General features: G+C 36.9%; 1 protein-coding gene across 1 annotated transcript; it reads left to right on the top strand.

The window, feature by feature from the left end:
* Positions 1–1,540: 1,540 nt before the first annotated feature.
* Positions 1,541–3,542, top strand: LOC107779270 (11S globulin seed storage protein Jug r 4-like). Its single transcript, XM_016599696.2, has 4 exons — positions 1,541–1,865; positions 1,966–2,225; positions 2,335–2,805; positions 2,939–3,542. Exons 1-4 carry the CDS (start codon positions 1,577–1,579, stop codon positions 3,338–3,340), a joined length of 1,422 nt encoding a protein of 473 aa, XP_016455182.1. The 5' UTR covers positions 1,541–1,576; the 3' UTR covers positions 3,341–3,542.
* The last annotated feature ends 11,354 nt before the right edge of the window (positions 3,543–14,896 follow it).

Here is a 14,896-nt window from a genome sequence, read left to right as displayed (position 1 = left end):
TCAGGAGCAAAACTCATCACAGTAAAATTATTATCAGTCAACTCTATTTGACCCTTAGTAATGCTAATATTTAGCACGAATTTAGTTATATATGTTGGATATATAATTTTGAATTGTTTAGGAGCCTTACTGGATAGTGTGGATAATTTTCTATAAATACGTTTTGCATTCTTTAGGTGAATAAGTTTAGAATAAAATCTAGAATAATCTTTTGAATTTCCTAGGTTAAAGTGATTCTAAATTGATTCTTGGACACCTATAAGTACTTTGTAATCTTGGAAGCAAAGAGTAATGAAGTTTCAATATATTATGAAAAGAGCTTAATGTTTATCTCCCTCTTCTATTCTTTTTGTGCCTTATATTATTATGAGAAGTCTATCATATACTCCAACAATGTATATCGATAGAGTATATAATTTTTACATTACTGTAATTTAATTGGTTATAATAAATTATTACTTTGTTTCCTAAGTTACCATAATAGATTTAACATGAAGATCGTGTCACTGGAGTACTTTTTTAATATTATAAGTGCACACAATATAAACTCATTAGTATTTAAATATATAGTTTCCTTAGTAGAAATGTGTTGAAACTTTAGTTAATTTCTTAAATTAAAGGCTGTGAAAGTTGAAGTTATTATAATCAAAAAGTTCGATCAACAGGGGAAGAGCTAGCTTGAAGGAAGCACTTCTAATTGAATCTCATTCATTGAAAAATCATATTGTGCAAATCAGACAAAATTAACTTTTTTGGTGACACGTTATAAGCTGTTGAATCTCCTTTAACAAAAGGGAAAGTTCTATTACATTAGCAAAAAGGATTCAAATATGGCTTTATATTATAGATTGAAATTTTAAGTTTATAGTTTTGAATCCTCTTATATTAATTTCTGATTTTGTCACTGTTGATCTGTAGTCAAGTGCTAAAGTAAAAACTAAAGGAAATATAAGAAACCCAAAGAAGACAAGAAATTTGGAAAATGAAAATAAAGAAAGGAATTGAGGGTAAAATTGTTCAACTGCACTAATTTATGCTGTGTATACTTTTTAAACTATAAGGTTAAATTGACATACAGTAATAATAGTCACACATGTAATTGTCATAGCAAACACATTTCGTACCTTGAAAAATAGGATATTATAATTTGAGCTCATCATCAACAAAGCAAATTCCTTGCTCCATTATTCTATATAACTTAAATCATACTTATATAAACTAGGTAAAAGTCTCCATAATGATGTACAGATATTTACCCAGCAGGGTGAAAGTCAAGTTTATGGACTTCACACTCGCTGGATAAAACAACTTAGATTAAAACAAAATCACTCTCAAACAGAACTCCTATTTGTTTTGTTCTCAGAAGGATGAAGCCACCTAAACTCTGAATGCATGGGAATACTTATTAGGTGTAAAGCAGCATGCTTTGATAGCCATGCAAAGCGCAAGATGGCAGAGGTTTTCTCTATGTGTCAATCCCTTACGTACCTCTCCCTCCTATAAATACCATCAATTTCCACTCGCCACTTCCCATCAGCAAATAGTTTAATATCTTCTCTACACAACAATAATAATCATGGCTTCTAGCTGGCTCTCTTTCTCCTTGAGTTTTCTTCTGGTATTGCACGGTACCTTTGCTCAGCAAAGATACCAACAGCAGCAAGGCGAGTGCCAACTCAATAGACTTAGCCCTCAGGAACCCACCACCCGCATTCAAGCTGAAGCTGGAGTCACCGAGTTATGGGACCAAAATAACCAGCAGTTCCAATGTGCTGGCGTCTCCCTAATTCGCCACGTCATCCAGTCCAGGGGAATGCTGTTGCCTTCCTACGTTAACACTCCCCTACTTGCCTATGTTGAGCGAGGTACATACATATATTAGTAATTTTTGATTTCTCATAATTGGTAATTGTATTTAATTTGCATTGATTGATTAACATTTTTGCGTGGGTAATTAATGTTCAGGTCGGGGATTTTATGGCATTATGCAATCTGGATGCCCCGAAACTTTCCAGTCGTCCCAGCAAATGCAGCAAGGTGAAAGGGGTGCAGGTTCAAGATTCCAAGATCGCCATCAGAGGATTGGACAGTTCAGACAGGGTGACATTATTGCCTTCCCTGCTGGAGCTGCTCACTGGGCCTATAACGAAGGAAATGAGGAGCTTGTTCTTGTTTGTTTAGAAGACAGCAGTAACAATGCCAACCAACTTGGTCAATTTTCAAGGGTATGTTAGAAACTGGAAAGGTTCAGCGAACATACTAAAAAAAAAAATCCTATAGCAAGAACCATAGTGTTGGTTAATAAATAACAATTCTGGTTTACATTATTTGCAGAGATTCTTCATAGCAGGAAACCCACAACAAGGACAGCAACAACAGGGGCAATACGGTGGCAAAAGTTTGCGCAGGGAACGATTCGAATCTGGAAATGTCTTCAATGGCTTTGACGTAGAGGTTTTGGCCGAGGCATTTGGCGTAGACAGGGAGATAGCAAGGAGACTTCAAGGACAGGACGACCAGAGAGGCCACATTGTTAACATTCAGCAAGGACTTAGAGTTGTGAGGCCACCATTTTCTCAGGAACAAGAGGAGAGGGAGGAGCGACAAGAGCAAGGACAATATGGTCCTCGCATGAACGGAATTGAGGAAACCATTTGCTCCGCCAAAGTCAGGCAGAACATTGACAACCCCTCACGTGCTGATATCTACAACCCACATGCTGGAAGATTCACCACTGTCAACAGCCTCACTCTTCCCATCCTTAGCTTCCTCCGTCTTAGCGCTGCCAGGGGAGTTCTATACAGAGTAAGTCACCAATTGCTAAGTTGGATAAAAAAATCACTTGGGTTGATAATTAGGGTCCCTGCCCTATGAGACAATTTACACCATTATTTATCACTAGTTTATGTAGACTGATTACTATCATTTAATGGGGCAGGATTCAATCATGGCACCACACTGGGTCACCAATGCACACAAGGTGATCTACATAACAAAGGGAGAATCAAGGATCCAGATAGTGGATCACAGAGGACAAGCAGTGCTAGATGACAGAGTCCGACAGGGGCAGGTTGTTGTGGTGCCACAGAACTACGCTGTGGTGAAACACGCTGAGACCGAAGGTTGTGAGTGGGTAGAATTCAACACCAATGACAATGCCATGATCAACACTCTGAGCGGCCGCACTTCCGCTATCCGAGGATTGCCTGTGGATGTGATTGCCAATTCATACCAGATTTCAAGGGATGAGGCGAGGAGGCTGAAGTTCAACAGGGAGGAAACTCTCATTTTCCGTTCTTCAGGAAGAGCTCGCTCATCAGAGAGAGTTGCTGCTGCTTAATTAGAACTTTTAATGGTTTTGCTTTTTCCTATGTAAAGCATCCTACCAGATATCTCCAAATGAGGTGCAGCGCTAGTCTAGCCATGTTATCTAGTAGTACTCGTTCCTCGTTTTTGTTTTTATGCAAGGACAAGCAAGAGCAACTTGTACTTAGGAGCAAATAATGTAAAACTAATAAAGCTCCTGCCTTTTTGTTTCTGAATCTGACCCAAGTTTTTCCTGCAGATGAGTGTGCAAAATTTCCTGGAAAATCTTACATAGCCTAAAATAATCAACAAGAAATTAACGCGGGAAGAATGAAGAACTAAAATCTGAATTTGCTAGAGACGTACTCAATGAACTTTGGAAATGAAAGGACTAATAATTGTAATCTATATATCAATGGCACTCTCTAAAGCCACGAAATCAATTTATCTATTTTCACCCTTTCTTTGTCATTTCCCCCTCATTCTTTCTTTTCAATTCAATTCAACTTATCTTTTAAAACCAAGACTCACAACTGAGCCGTTGCAATTAATTAGGAAGTCTTCAGCACCTTACTTTAACTGGTTGTCTTTTGAGTTAACGACAAAATTTTATTTTCAATTTGATCTAATTCAGCCTTGCCTCTTCCTCCCCAACAAATGCACCTGAGCGGTCTTGGAATGCGAGCTTATGCGCTCTAGGTATAGGCACCATACGCCTCACTTTCATTCTCCCCTAGTATTCTATTCTCTCCCCCTCTCGGCCTTCTTTTATTCATGTCTCATTTGAAATAGCTCCTAAGGCAGGGAGTCTTCTCGAAGTTGTCTAAGGAAGTTGTCTAAGTCTTGTAAAATCAAACTTCCATCGAAGAGAAGCAAATGAAAGGCTTTCATAAAAATTTTCGTAGAATCGAGAATGAAAGAACCCATGAGGCAGTAACTAAAAGGGAGGAATTCAAACCCGGCATTAAGCCATACGGAGAAGAGTTGAGTTGCACCCGTAATCCGAAAAGACTGACCTCAATAATGTTCGCAATCATACCTTAGTTCAGGATCTACATACGAGTATGTAGGAGGAGCTACTGCCTTCCTTCTAATCGGTTCGAAGAGAAAAGGAAACAATAAAGGCTCCCAAAGCCTTAGACTGAGATAGTACCACAAAGCAGGGGTTAACAAAAATGACTCTATGGAAGTCCTCTCCCACTTGAAAGCTAAATAAGGAGAAGAAGTGCCCCAAATCAATGCATTCCATTCTTAGCAGAGGTTCCTTCGTTGTATGCAGCCCCATATAGTGGCTATCACCCTCTCTTCTTGGAGATCATTTACCCTTTTCGCGGAAGTGTAAGACCATGAATCTCTCGTGGAAAGGCCCATTTGCAGCAACGCACTCTGGTAATTCATTCGCTATCATAACAACTAGAACATTCTTTTTCTTCATAAAAAGTCTTCCATACTTTGAATCCAGCCGAACTTCTTGAGGGCGTCCTGATCTGATCTATTTACTCCGCAATTCATCCGGTGACTTCACGGTCGCCAAAGAAGCACAAAAAAGCATCAAACATTTCCGATGAGATCCATGGAGCAAAGCATTTACGGTTCCATCCTCGTCTCTAGCTCCAACTGCATTGTGTGACCCAGAATTTGAGGAAGCGACTGGAAGGGAAGCAACTGGGCTAGACCGCTGATCTTCTGGAGTAGCCTGACCTTGGGAAAGAGACTGTAATCGCCGTCTAGAATAAACATATTGTGCCGGGTGATAGGAATCCTCTGGGGTTAGTTGAACAGGCTGTCAATCGGCAGAAAATATTGAGGAAAGCTGCTAGCCTGAAGAGTGAGGCTAATCCGTAACATTAACTGCAGAAGAATGAGGTTCGAGCTGATGAACATCTCATCTACCCTTGGCAGAAAAGAAGACGGAAAGAAAGTCGATTGATACCTTAGCTTTGAACCAGCTTCTTCCGTATAGAGAAAAAGACAGTCTTCAAGCCAGAGCTAGTTTCATAGCAACCGATTCGCACCCATGGGTCAAAGAAGACCAATAAAATCTTGATTCAGCATAATCAAGGGATGAGAAAGGCCTTACGAGAGCTCTTTTCCACTTAATAGATTCATTCCTTCATTACGGCAGTCATGGGTACCCGTCATTCAAAGATGCTAACAGAGCGGTATAGGTTTTGATGATTGACAAAGGAACACATACATGAACCAGATTCATGAACACCGTACATCGATTACGGCCAGAATCAAGCAAAAGGCATGCACATACAAGAGATAAGTATATGTGGTTATTTATGATATTTTTTGAATGAAAAAATTGCATATTTGATAAGGAGCAAGACTCCTTACTTGAAAAGAACTCTATGCAAGATAAAGAAAGAGTTAGAAGTTGAATTTAACTAGACTATAACTCTTCCACCAAGGAAGAGTAAAATATTAGACCTCTAGTTAATCCTTATTGTACTAACTCTATAAATATTAGTTTGTTATCTTTTACAGGTGACACACATATATTGAAGTAAAGCAAGAATTGAGAGTAAAATAGCAAGGCATTTTGGGAGCAATTTCTGTGAGATTCAAGGGTGCGAACCTGAAGTTACATGAACTAGATTGAAGAACCAATTTCATGTATTTATCTTTGATTCTAGTTCAATTGTAGTAGGAGCTTTTGAGTTGTACCTTTCAGCTTTCTTTAGAAACAAATTGTACTAGGTACTTGAGTTGTATCATTCAAGTTAGAGTTAACTTGAAGTAATCGTAATAGACTGTGGTGTGTTGCTTCAAGGGTTAGAGTTTAATCCTTAGGTTTGCAAGTGTTTGTAAACTTTGTTTTTGGCTTAGAGTTGTAGTGAAGTGTTTGGGAAAAATCCTACTAGGAAGTAGGTCGTGATTTTTTTTTCACCTTTTGAGCCGGGTGTTTTTCACATAAAAATTCTTGTGTTCTTTAGTTTCTACATTATTTATTATGCAATTGTAGTATAAGGAACGCATCGAAGAACTAGATCCTTCGATAATCTAGTGCACGTAAAAATTAGACACCACACAAATCACCCCCCTTTCTTCTGTGGTATTGAAGTATAAAACGTCATTTGGTATTAGAGTTGGATATCTAGAAGAGGTTAACACCTTGGGAAAATATCAAGATGAGTGCACCACCGGAAAATTATAAAGGGGAACCCACTACTAGCTCACCACTCTTCAATAGCCAGTACTACTCATGGAGGAAGGAAAGGATGAGAGATCACTTACAGGTAGAAGATTATGAGTTATAGGACATAATCACTAACAGCCCACTATCAACACTAAAGAAGAATGCTCAAGGTGAGGATGTTCCAAAAACAAGAGTTGTCTGCAATACTGAGGATCTTAATAAATGGGAGAAGAATGCTAAAGCCAAGAAATGATTTATTTGTGGACTTGGTCTTAATGAATACAGTAAAATCCAAGGTTGTTCCATTGCTAAACAAATATGGGACACACTGCAAGTAGCTCATGAAGGAACAAGTCAAGTGAAAAGATCAAGAGGAACTTTGTTGTTTTCACAATATGAAAACTTTGATATGAAGGATGGGGAAACCATTCAGTATATGACCCAAGGTTTACTACCTTGACAAATGAATTAAGGTCTCTTAGAAGGATTCTCACTGAAGAAGGAAGGGTTGTAAAAATCCTAACTAGGGTTCTACCAGTCACTTGAGAAAGAAAAAACAATATCACTAAAGAATCAATTAACATGCTACACTTCCCTTGGATGAGTTGATTGGAAATCTCAAAACTTATGAGCTTAAGAGACAAACCATGAAGATGGACTACCTAAGAAGGAAATAAGTCTGGTACTCATAATCACTAAGGGTTATGGTTTAGAAGATGATGAAATGACTATGATCACCAAAGACTTCAAGAAGTACGTAAGGATAGAAAATATTCTTCAAGAAGTGAAAGCTACAACAAATCAAAACAACTAAAAACATGCGATTGATGGATGCTACAAATGTGGAAAAGCTGATCATATAATCGAGAACTATTCTATGTGGGATATTGAGTGTAAAAACGAGAGAGCGGAATAAATGAACATGAAGAAGGAACATGTTCATCCCAAGAAGAGCTACAACAAAGGATCAATTGTAACGACCCGACAGGTCGTTTTAAGCTCTAGCATATTGTTCGGCGATTTGAGACCTTGAGTAGCTTCACTATATATATATATTATGACTTGCACATGTAGTCAGTTTTGATTTTCGAGAAGTTCGGAGTTGATTTGGAAGAATAAATCTCTATTCGGAAGCTTTAAGTTGGAAGAGTTGTTCAAGGTTTGACTTTTGAGCAAATGACTTCGGAATCGGGATTTGAATGTTCCTATAGGTTCGTAGGGTGATTTCAGAATTGGGTGTATGTTCGAGTTGAGTATCGGATAGTTCGGTAGTGATTCGACGCTTATTATCGGAAGTTTACATTTTAAATATTTTAAAAATTTCTAAGTTTGACTTGGAGTGGACTTTGGTATTATCGAACTTCGGGATGAGTGTCGATTGAGATCCATTGTGTGCTGGAAAAGAGAGGTATTATTTTAGAGGTAAGTCAATATAAATCTGATGAAGTTGGGTCAGTTTATTAGTGTCCTGGATCAGTATGGTAGGGGAAATTATTGGTTTTTTCGGTATGTTAGGCAAAACAGATGTTGTGGCAAGGACTTTCCGGTTGGTAGATTGCATGTTTCAAGTGATTTAGAAGACTCCGTTTTGATGGCTCAGTTATGTGCAGATGGGTCCCGAAGAAGTAATTACGATTTCGACCATGATTTGAGGTTGTGTCTTCTGCGGTTATGTGAAGTTAGTTGGGGGTTGCGATTCTTCTTCTATAATGAGTTAAGTGAAAGGTTTCTAGCCAATGAAGTGTTTATTATACTGGTGGCTCAGGAGTTATGATAAAATCCCTGTACTTTCGCATAATAACATAATAGGTGCAGTGAGCGATGTAGAATTGGGATTGAAAAGTCAAGGTTGTAGTTTAGTTTGCCAGATTTTTGTTGCTTGGTGCCGAAGGTTGTGGGCGTATCTCCCATAAGATGATTATGTACGTGTGATGTATCGGTCCTTTACGTAGTAGAGATTGAGGTCAGGTACGGAGATTCTGGTACTAACGCGGATTACAGAGTTTATGTCTGAGGAACACACTATTCCTTTTGGTTGTGGACTATGGAAGTTTGTTCCAGATTTTACGGTTGATCCACTACAAGAAAAGTGTCAATTACATGAGAATTTTTTCTGCACGTAATACTTGCAGATTTTCATGGAAAAATCTAAAATTCCTAAATATAAGAATATTGTACTTGCGAAAACAGAATTCCCAGGAAATTCTGCAGGTATATTTAGCACCATCTAGCGCGAAAATAACACTTGGAAAATTAGTTGGGAATTCAATCCGTATATACCATATTCACAGGTAAATCCGCAGGAACGAGAACGAAAAAATAATAAAAACTTTTCCTTTGATAATCTGCATGAATATCTCTAGGTAGTCTACCTGCGAGTTTTGCTAGGGATAATCACATGGGGTTTTACATGGGGATATTATTTACTTGGGGAATTACTTGGGGATATTATTGTTCCAGATTTTCTGGGGATCTATTCTTGGGGATTTACCTGGGGAAATACGTACCTGTGGAATTAACTGGGGATATAGTTGCTGCGATTTTAATTGGGGATTTATTCTTGGGGATTTACTTGGGGATATTACTACCTGCAGAATTACATAGAAATAAAGTTGTTGCGATTTTAGATGGGGACTTATTCTTGGGGATTTACATGGGTATATATATACCTGCGGTATTATTTAGGAAATTTCACGTGTTATTGAGCCACGTAAAATACATTGTAGAAGTATATTATCATCACATAATTGACTTTTATGGTATCTTTCTTTGCATTACGAACGATACACTTCGCCTACTCCATGTCTACTAACGCTCCTCTCCAGAGCGTTTTATTTAAAAAATATTATAATTAATGATTATCAAAGAGTAGAGGGACTCGCTGTTATAATCATTATCGTCGAGTAAATTGACTATAAAGGTGATATATTGGTTTATATAAGCAATATATAAAGAACAAAATGATTATCGTCGAGTAAACTAACTATAACAGTGATATATTGGTTTATTGGTTTATAAACTAATATAAAGGTGATATAAGCAATATATTGCTTATATAAACTAATATATCACCTTTATACTCAGTTTGCTTGACGATAATACTTATAGTAATCTTACTATCATTGAGGTGATGATGTTTTTTCACATATTGTTTTTGGCCTCGATGATAGTAAAATTACTATAAGTATTGTTTTATTAATTATAGTTTTATCTTATTAAAATAATTCTTTTAGTGAGAAATTATTTATTTATTTATTTATTTATTTATTTCAAATGCAACTCTAAATGAATTAGTATATCTTTTGCATGGTGAATTTTAGTCATTTAAAATCAGAAATTTAATCCCGTTTTTGAATTGGACAGCAGTTACTGTTTTGGTCATAACTTTTTCTCTAAAAATCGGATTGGGGTGATTCAAAAGGCTGTAAAGAGATAAGAGATATATCTACAATTATTATAAGACCAAGATGTCCAGTTCTGTGATTTACTACCTCAAAAATCTGCTGCAATATAGGGAAGAGCTGCTGCCCAGATTTTCTCCTTAAGAATTGTGAATTGTAGAGACCCAATGACATATAATGGCTTGACTTGCTTTGAGAATTTATATTTCCTTAATATTTGGTTGAGCGTTATAAACTTGAATTATTCACTCACTTTATTTTGTTGGAGTTAATTGAATAGCTTGAGTCTTGGTAAAAGTTTCCTTTACTTTAAGTTATTATATTGGTTGTTCCTACTTTAGTACCCTACTTGCTAAGACTAATTTAGAAGGTATATTTTCGGATATTTTGATTATTTGTCTACCATTGAGGGTTTATGTAGGTTTGATCCTCATAAGCCAGTTATTGAAGGCATTGCTAGTTGCATTCGTAGTAAATTTGAGCTGGCTAAACCTTCTTGGAAGAAATTCCCACAACCTACTCGGGATATGTGGTTTGAAGAATTCAAGGTAAGGATGTTTATAATACGATTCATGTTCAAATGTTGGTGTGTAAGTTTATAGGACTGATTCAGATTTTATGCTTATATGTGTTGTGTTATAAAATACTAAATTTAGATGGCTCTCTCATTATAATGATGCTCTACTACGCAATTTTGAGAAAAGGGCATCTTCAAGAATGACCCAACTTTTCCAAGATATTAGAAAGGACTTGTTTGTGATGAAGCCAAATTGGATGGGTGATGCAGTATTCAAGGAGATGAAGGAGCATTGGGAGTCCCCTCAATTTAAGTTAAAGTCGGAACAAAAAAAAAGAATCGCGATGCAAATGTAGGTGCCTCGGTTCATACATGTAATTGTATACTTTATCGCGTGATTTGGAAGAGACTGGTAATATATAGTTCCTTTTTAATTTATTTTTTTTAGTACATAGATCATATAAATATTGATAGCATACACATCTTCCTTTAATTATAGAAGGAAGCTACTGGAAAAGATCCTTCATTTTCAGAATTTTATTTTCGCACTCATCGAAAGGAGAAAGATAAAAGTTGGGTAAATGAGAAAGCTGAAGCTGCTTATGTAAGTCTTCCTTCTACAACATATATGTATTGAAATTATTTAACTGTCATTACTCTATTAAGTTGATATATAATTGGTTGTTTCAAGAACATTAGAGAATTTAATAGTCCAACAAACTTATGCACAAACTTGTTCTATGTAATTAATATGCCTTATCAAGGCCTAGGCATATCTTTAGATTAGACCATTATGAAAAACATAAAAGATAGAAAAGGAAATAAGAAAAAGAAAGTGGCCAAGTAGCCATTATTTTATTGTAGTGATAATAAGCAAGAGTAATATTAATATTTCTAAATTGGACCTACTAGCTTTATCAAATTAAAGCTTCTAATTGAACCATAAACTTAGGCATGTAATTGCCTTTTAAATGACTTGTTAGTGTAGATATATTTTTATACTCGTCAGCCTATATTAGTTAATCCCGAAAAATTAATTATATTAAACTCTATTCTTAAGTACCCTTTTTGGTTTAATTCAGGTAAACATCTGATTACTTGTGTGGAGTCTTTGCTCCATTTTCTTTAGTATTCTCCAGTCCAATTAAAATGCCAGGGAAAGATGTGCTTAAGTGCTAGCAATTGTCAAAATTATTAATATTTGTTTTAATGCAAAATCACTAATATTTGTTTCAATGCTTTTGTGCAGAATAAGTTTGAAAAAAAGAAAGAAGAATTATTAGCTTCCCAAAGTGCATCTGTTGATGGAGAAACTAATTCAGCTAGCGAGCTATCTCAATTAGGTGAAATGGATATTTGGGTGCTATCAGTTGGTGGAAAGAAAAAAAGGAAGAGTTGCAGGTATTGGCTCTGTAAATGAGTATGATTAGGATTGAGATACTTGGTAGTACTATTTAAGATTTACAATTTAGACTTTTCATTTTCATCTTCGGAAGACAATCAAGATTCAGAGTGACAATGATGATAACAACAACTCTGTAGATGAGTTTGATTAGGATTGAGATATTTGGTAGTACTATTTAAGATTTACACTTTAGACTTTTTATTTTTTATTTATTTAGGAATTATGCATTATTATTTATTAATTTATGGATCATATTTTGGTTATATATTACTTCAGATTTGTGCAGAGTTATTTGTTTGAAAAAAAGGATTAATATCATATGTACATTGAATTGTGTGGAATATAATTTGGGACTAAATACCAATAAATTTGCTTTTAAAAATGTACATGTTACTTGTGGATTTTCATGGGGAAGTGCCTTGAAGCGGAACAATCTTTTGTTAGAAATTTACCTGCAAATATACAGTACATGGGAATTTACATGGGGACTTTGTTAGGAATTTTCCTGCGAAATTATCACATCAAATTCCCACGAAATTCGCCTTTCCCACGGAATTTTTATTGAATATTTTCTGCAAATTTACTTGGGGGTTTTGCTGCCGAATTACATGCGAATATTTGCTAATGACAATCCCCAGGAAAACTCCTTTCTTTCACAATTCTTTACCAAATTTTACTTACGATATTTTGGTATTTATTGTGGAAAAGTCCGCAAGTAATTTATATAGGGATTTAACATTCTCAGGTAATGTACCTGCGGCCAATTTATCCCCAGGTAACGTACCTGGGGGCTTTAAAATTTGTAGGTAATAGTTACCTACGACCTTTATTCCTGCGGATTCATGTTTGCATGAAAATCCCTAGGTATATATTTTACCTGCGAATTTTTTATTAAAGTCCCTAAACAATCCCCATGTAAATGGCACTTTTCTTGTAGTGATCGTATGTGGATCTTTGGATAGGGTTATTGTGGATCTTTGGAAGGCTATTGACCTATTTCAAGATGATCGGAATCGGTTTAGGGGTCCATTGACGGGCCTAATGTGAAGGTATATTCTACACTAGATCGGATATGCATATTCAACACGACATTTGTCTATGGATGAGTCTTCGGGAGAGTTGGATGTTATTCCTATCATCATCTATTCCATGTATTACTCTTTTATTCCATGTGGGTTATGAGGCGACTTGATTATTCACATGCATGTCGTAGTCCTGTGAAGGTTGTGGTGTTATATGAGCGAGATAAATCTCGAGATGCTGATTTCTTTATTGCACCTTAGTCGTGCTTGTGCCTTTGTAGCGCGTGATGCTATCCGTCTCCCTAGTGTTATGTTTATGAACTTGGCATGATTGTGGTTGATATAGGTATGTCTAGTGAGTATGAGAATTTTGGCTCGATGGGTGTTCCCATACTGATGATTTGTGTGGATCGGGTGACACGTCGCAACGGGTATGATATTTAGATCTGGTTGCACGCTGAAACGATGAGATGTTGTGTATGATTCCTTATACTATTTTGTGTGTTTTACTCCTCCTCTAAAGGATAGGTTCATAGCAATTTGTTTGGGTGTTATATCTGTAATGCATGCTGGGTAGTTCTGTACCTGAGTTTCCTTTCCTTACTGGCCATATTTGAGTTGTGGCTTGTTGGGTGCATGGATTGTGTCATTTGAGATTTTAGATGGTATCTGATGTGGCTTATCGGACAAGTAGCTTGTACTGAGTGAGACGAGGTTGTTGGACCTGAAATCAGTGCAATCAGATTTGTATAATGTATGTTTGGAGGGGAAATGTAGCTAATCAGTTCAGAATGCAACAATGGTTCAAGTCGAATGAAAACTTACATTCTGAACTGATTCTGTATGCCTCTTTCTTCGTTACAGTACTGCAACGGTTGGAATAGGGACTTCATGTGTTAGGAGGTGTATTAGCGATACCAGATTCGGAAAACTTACAGCTATTGTGGTTGGATGACACTACTATGGGAACTTGAGCGATGTGGTACATCATGTGGTTATGACTTGGGTGTATATGTATGCTTGGTACAACTTATGGAGATTGATACGGTGTATATATGCTAGAATCAGACCCTATAGGAAATTCCGGATGTTGGAATTTAGTTCTAAGGCTGTAGGCTAAAGTAGCAGGAAGGATCTTCCGTCTGGGTTGAGCTAATGTGCTCATATGGATTGTGATGGCACAGATAGGTGCACGAGAAGTTATTAAGTAATTTTGGCAACTTTGGAACGGTTCTTGGCACGTTCGAGGACGAACATATATTTAAGTGGGAGAATGTAATGACCCGACCAGTTGTTTTGAGCTCTAGTATGTCGTTTGGCGGTCTGAGATGAGTAGCTTCACTATATGTATTATGAATTGCACGTGTAGTCGGTTTCATTTTCGAGAAGTTCGGAGTTAATTTGGAAGAATAATTCTCTATTCGGAAGCTTTAAGTTGAAAGAGTTGACCATAATTTGGCTTTTGAGTAAATGGCCTCGAAATCGAGATTTTAAGGTTTCTATAGGTGTGTAGGGCGATTTCAAGCTTGGGCGTATATTCAGTTGAATATAGGATAGTTCGGGAGCGATTCAGCGCTTATTATCGGAAATTTACATTTTAAAGGTTTTGAAAATTTCTAAGTTTGATTTGGAGTGGAATTCGGTGTTATCGGACCCCGGGTGGTATTTTGGGACCTTGCATAGGTTCGTTTTATTCATTGGAACTTGTGTGTGATGTTTAGTCATGATCCGAAATGTCTAGGCCTGATTCGAACGCGTTCGGTGAAGTTTGAAGGTTTTAAAGTTAAAATAAAGATTTTGATCGACGATTCGTGGTTTTGATGTTATCCGTTGCGTTTCGAGGCATATTAATAAGTTTAAATAAGGTATTAGGACTAGTTGGTATGATTGGACGGGGTTTCAGGGGCCTCAGGTGTGATTCGGGGTGGTTTCAGACTAAGTTGGGGTTTTTTGCTGGTGTTGGTTGCTGGTGCTGGTGTTGTGCTTCATGATTATGAGTGGATGTTCGCGATCGCGATGAAGGAATTGGTGGGCTGCCATTTTGTGCTTCGTGATTGCGACAAGGGAGTTGAGACCGCCGAGAAGGAACAGAGGGCAAGG

This window comes from Nicotiana tabacum, chromosome 19 (genome assembly GCF_000715075.1).
Source record: "Nicotiana tabacum cultivar K326 chromosome 19, ASM71507v2, whole genome shotgun sequence".
NCBI lineage: Eukaryota > Viridiplantae > Streptophyta > Magnoliopsida > Solanales > Solanaceae > Nicotiana > Nicotiana tabacum.
This window is presented reverse-complemented; position numbering and strand designations above follow the sequence as displayed.

Coding starts and splice junctions, on each gene's coding strand:
- LOC107779270 (XM_016599696.2), top strand. CDS start 1,577: ATGGCTTCTAGCTGGCTCTCTTTCTCCTTGAGTTTTCTTCTGGTATTG. Junction 1,866..1,965: donor ACTTGCCTATGTTGAGCGAG/GTACATACATAT, acceptor ATTAATGTTCAG/GTCGGGGATTTTATGGCATT. Junction 2,806..2,938: donor CCAGGGGAGTTCTATACAGA/GTAAGTCACCAA, acceptor TTAATGGGGCAG/GATTCAATCATGGCACCACA.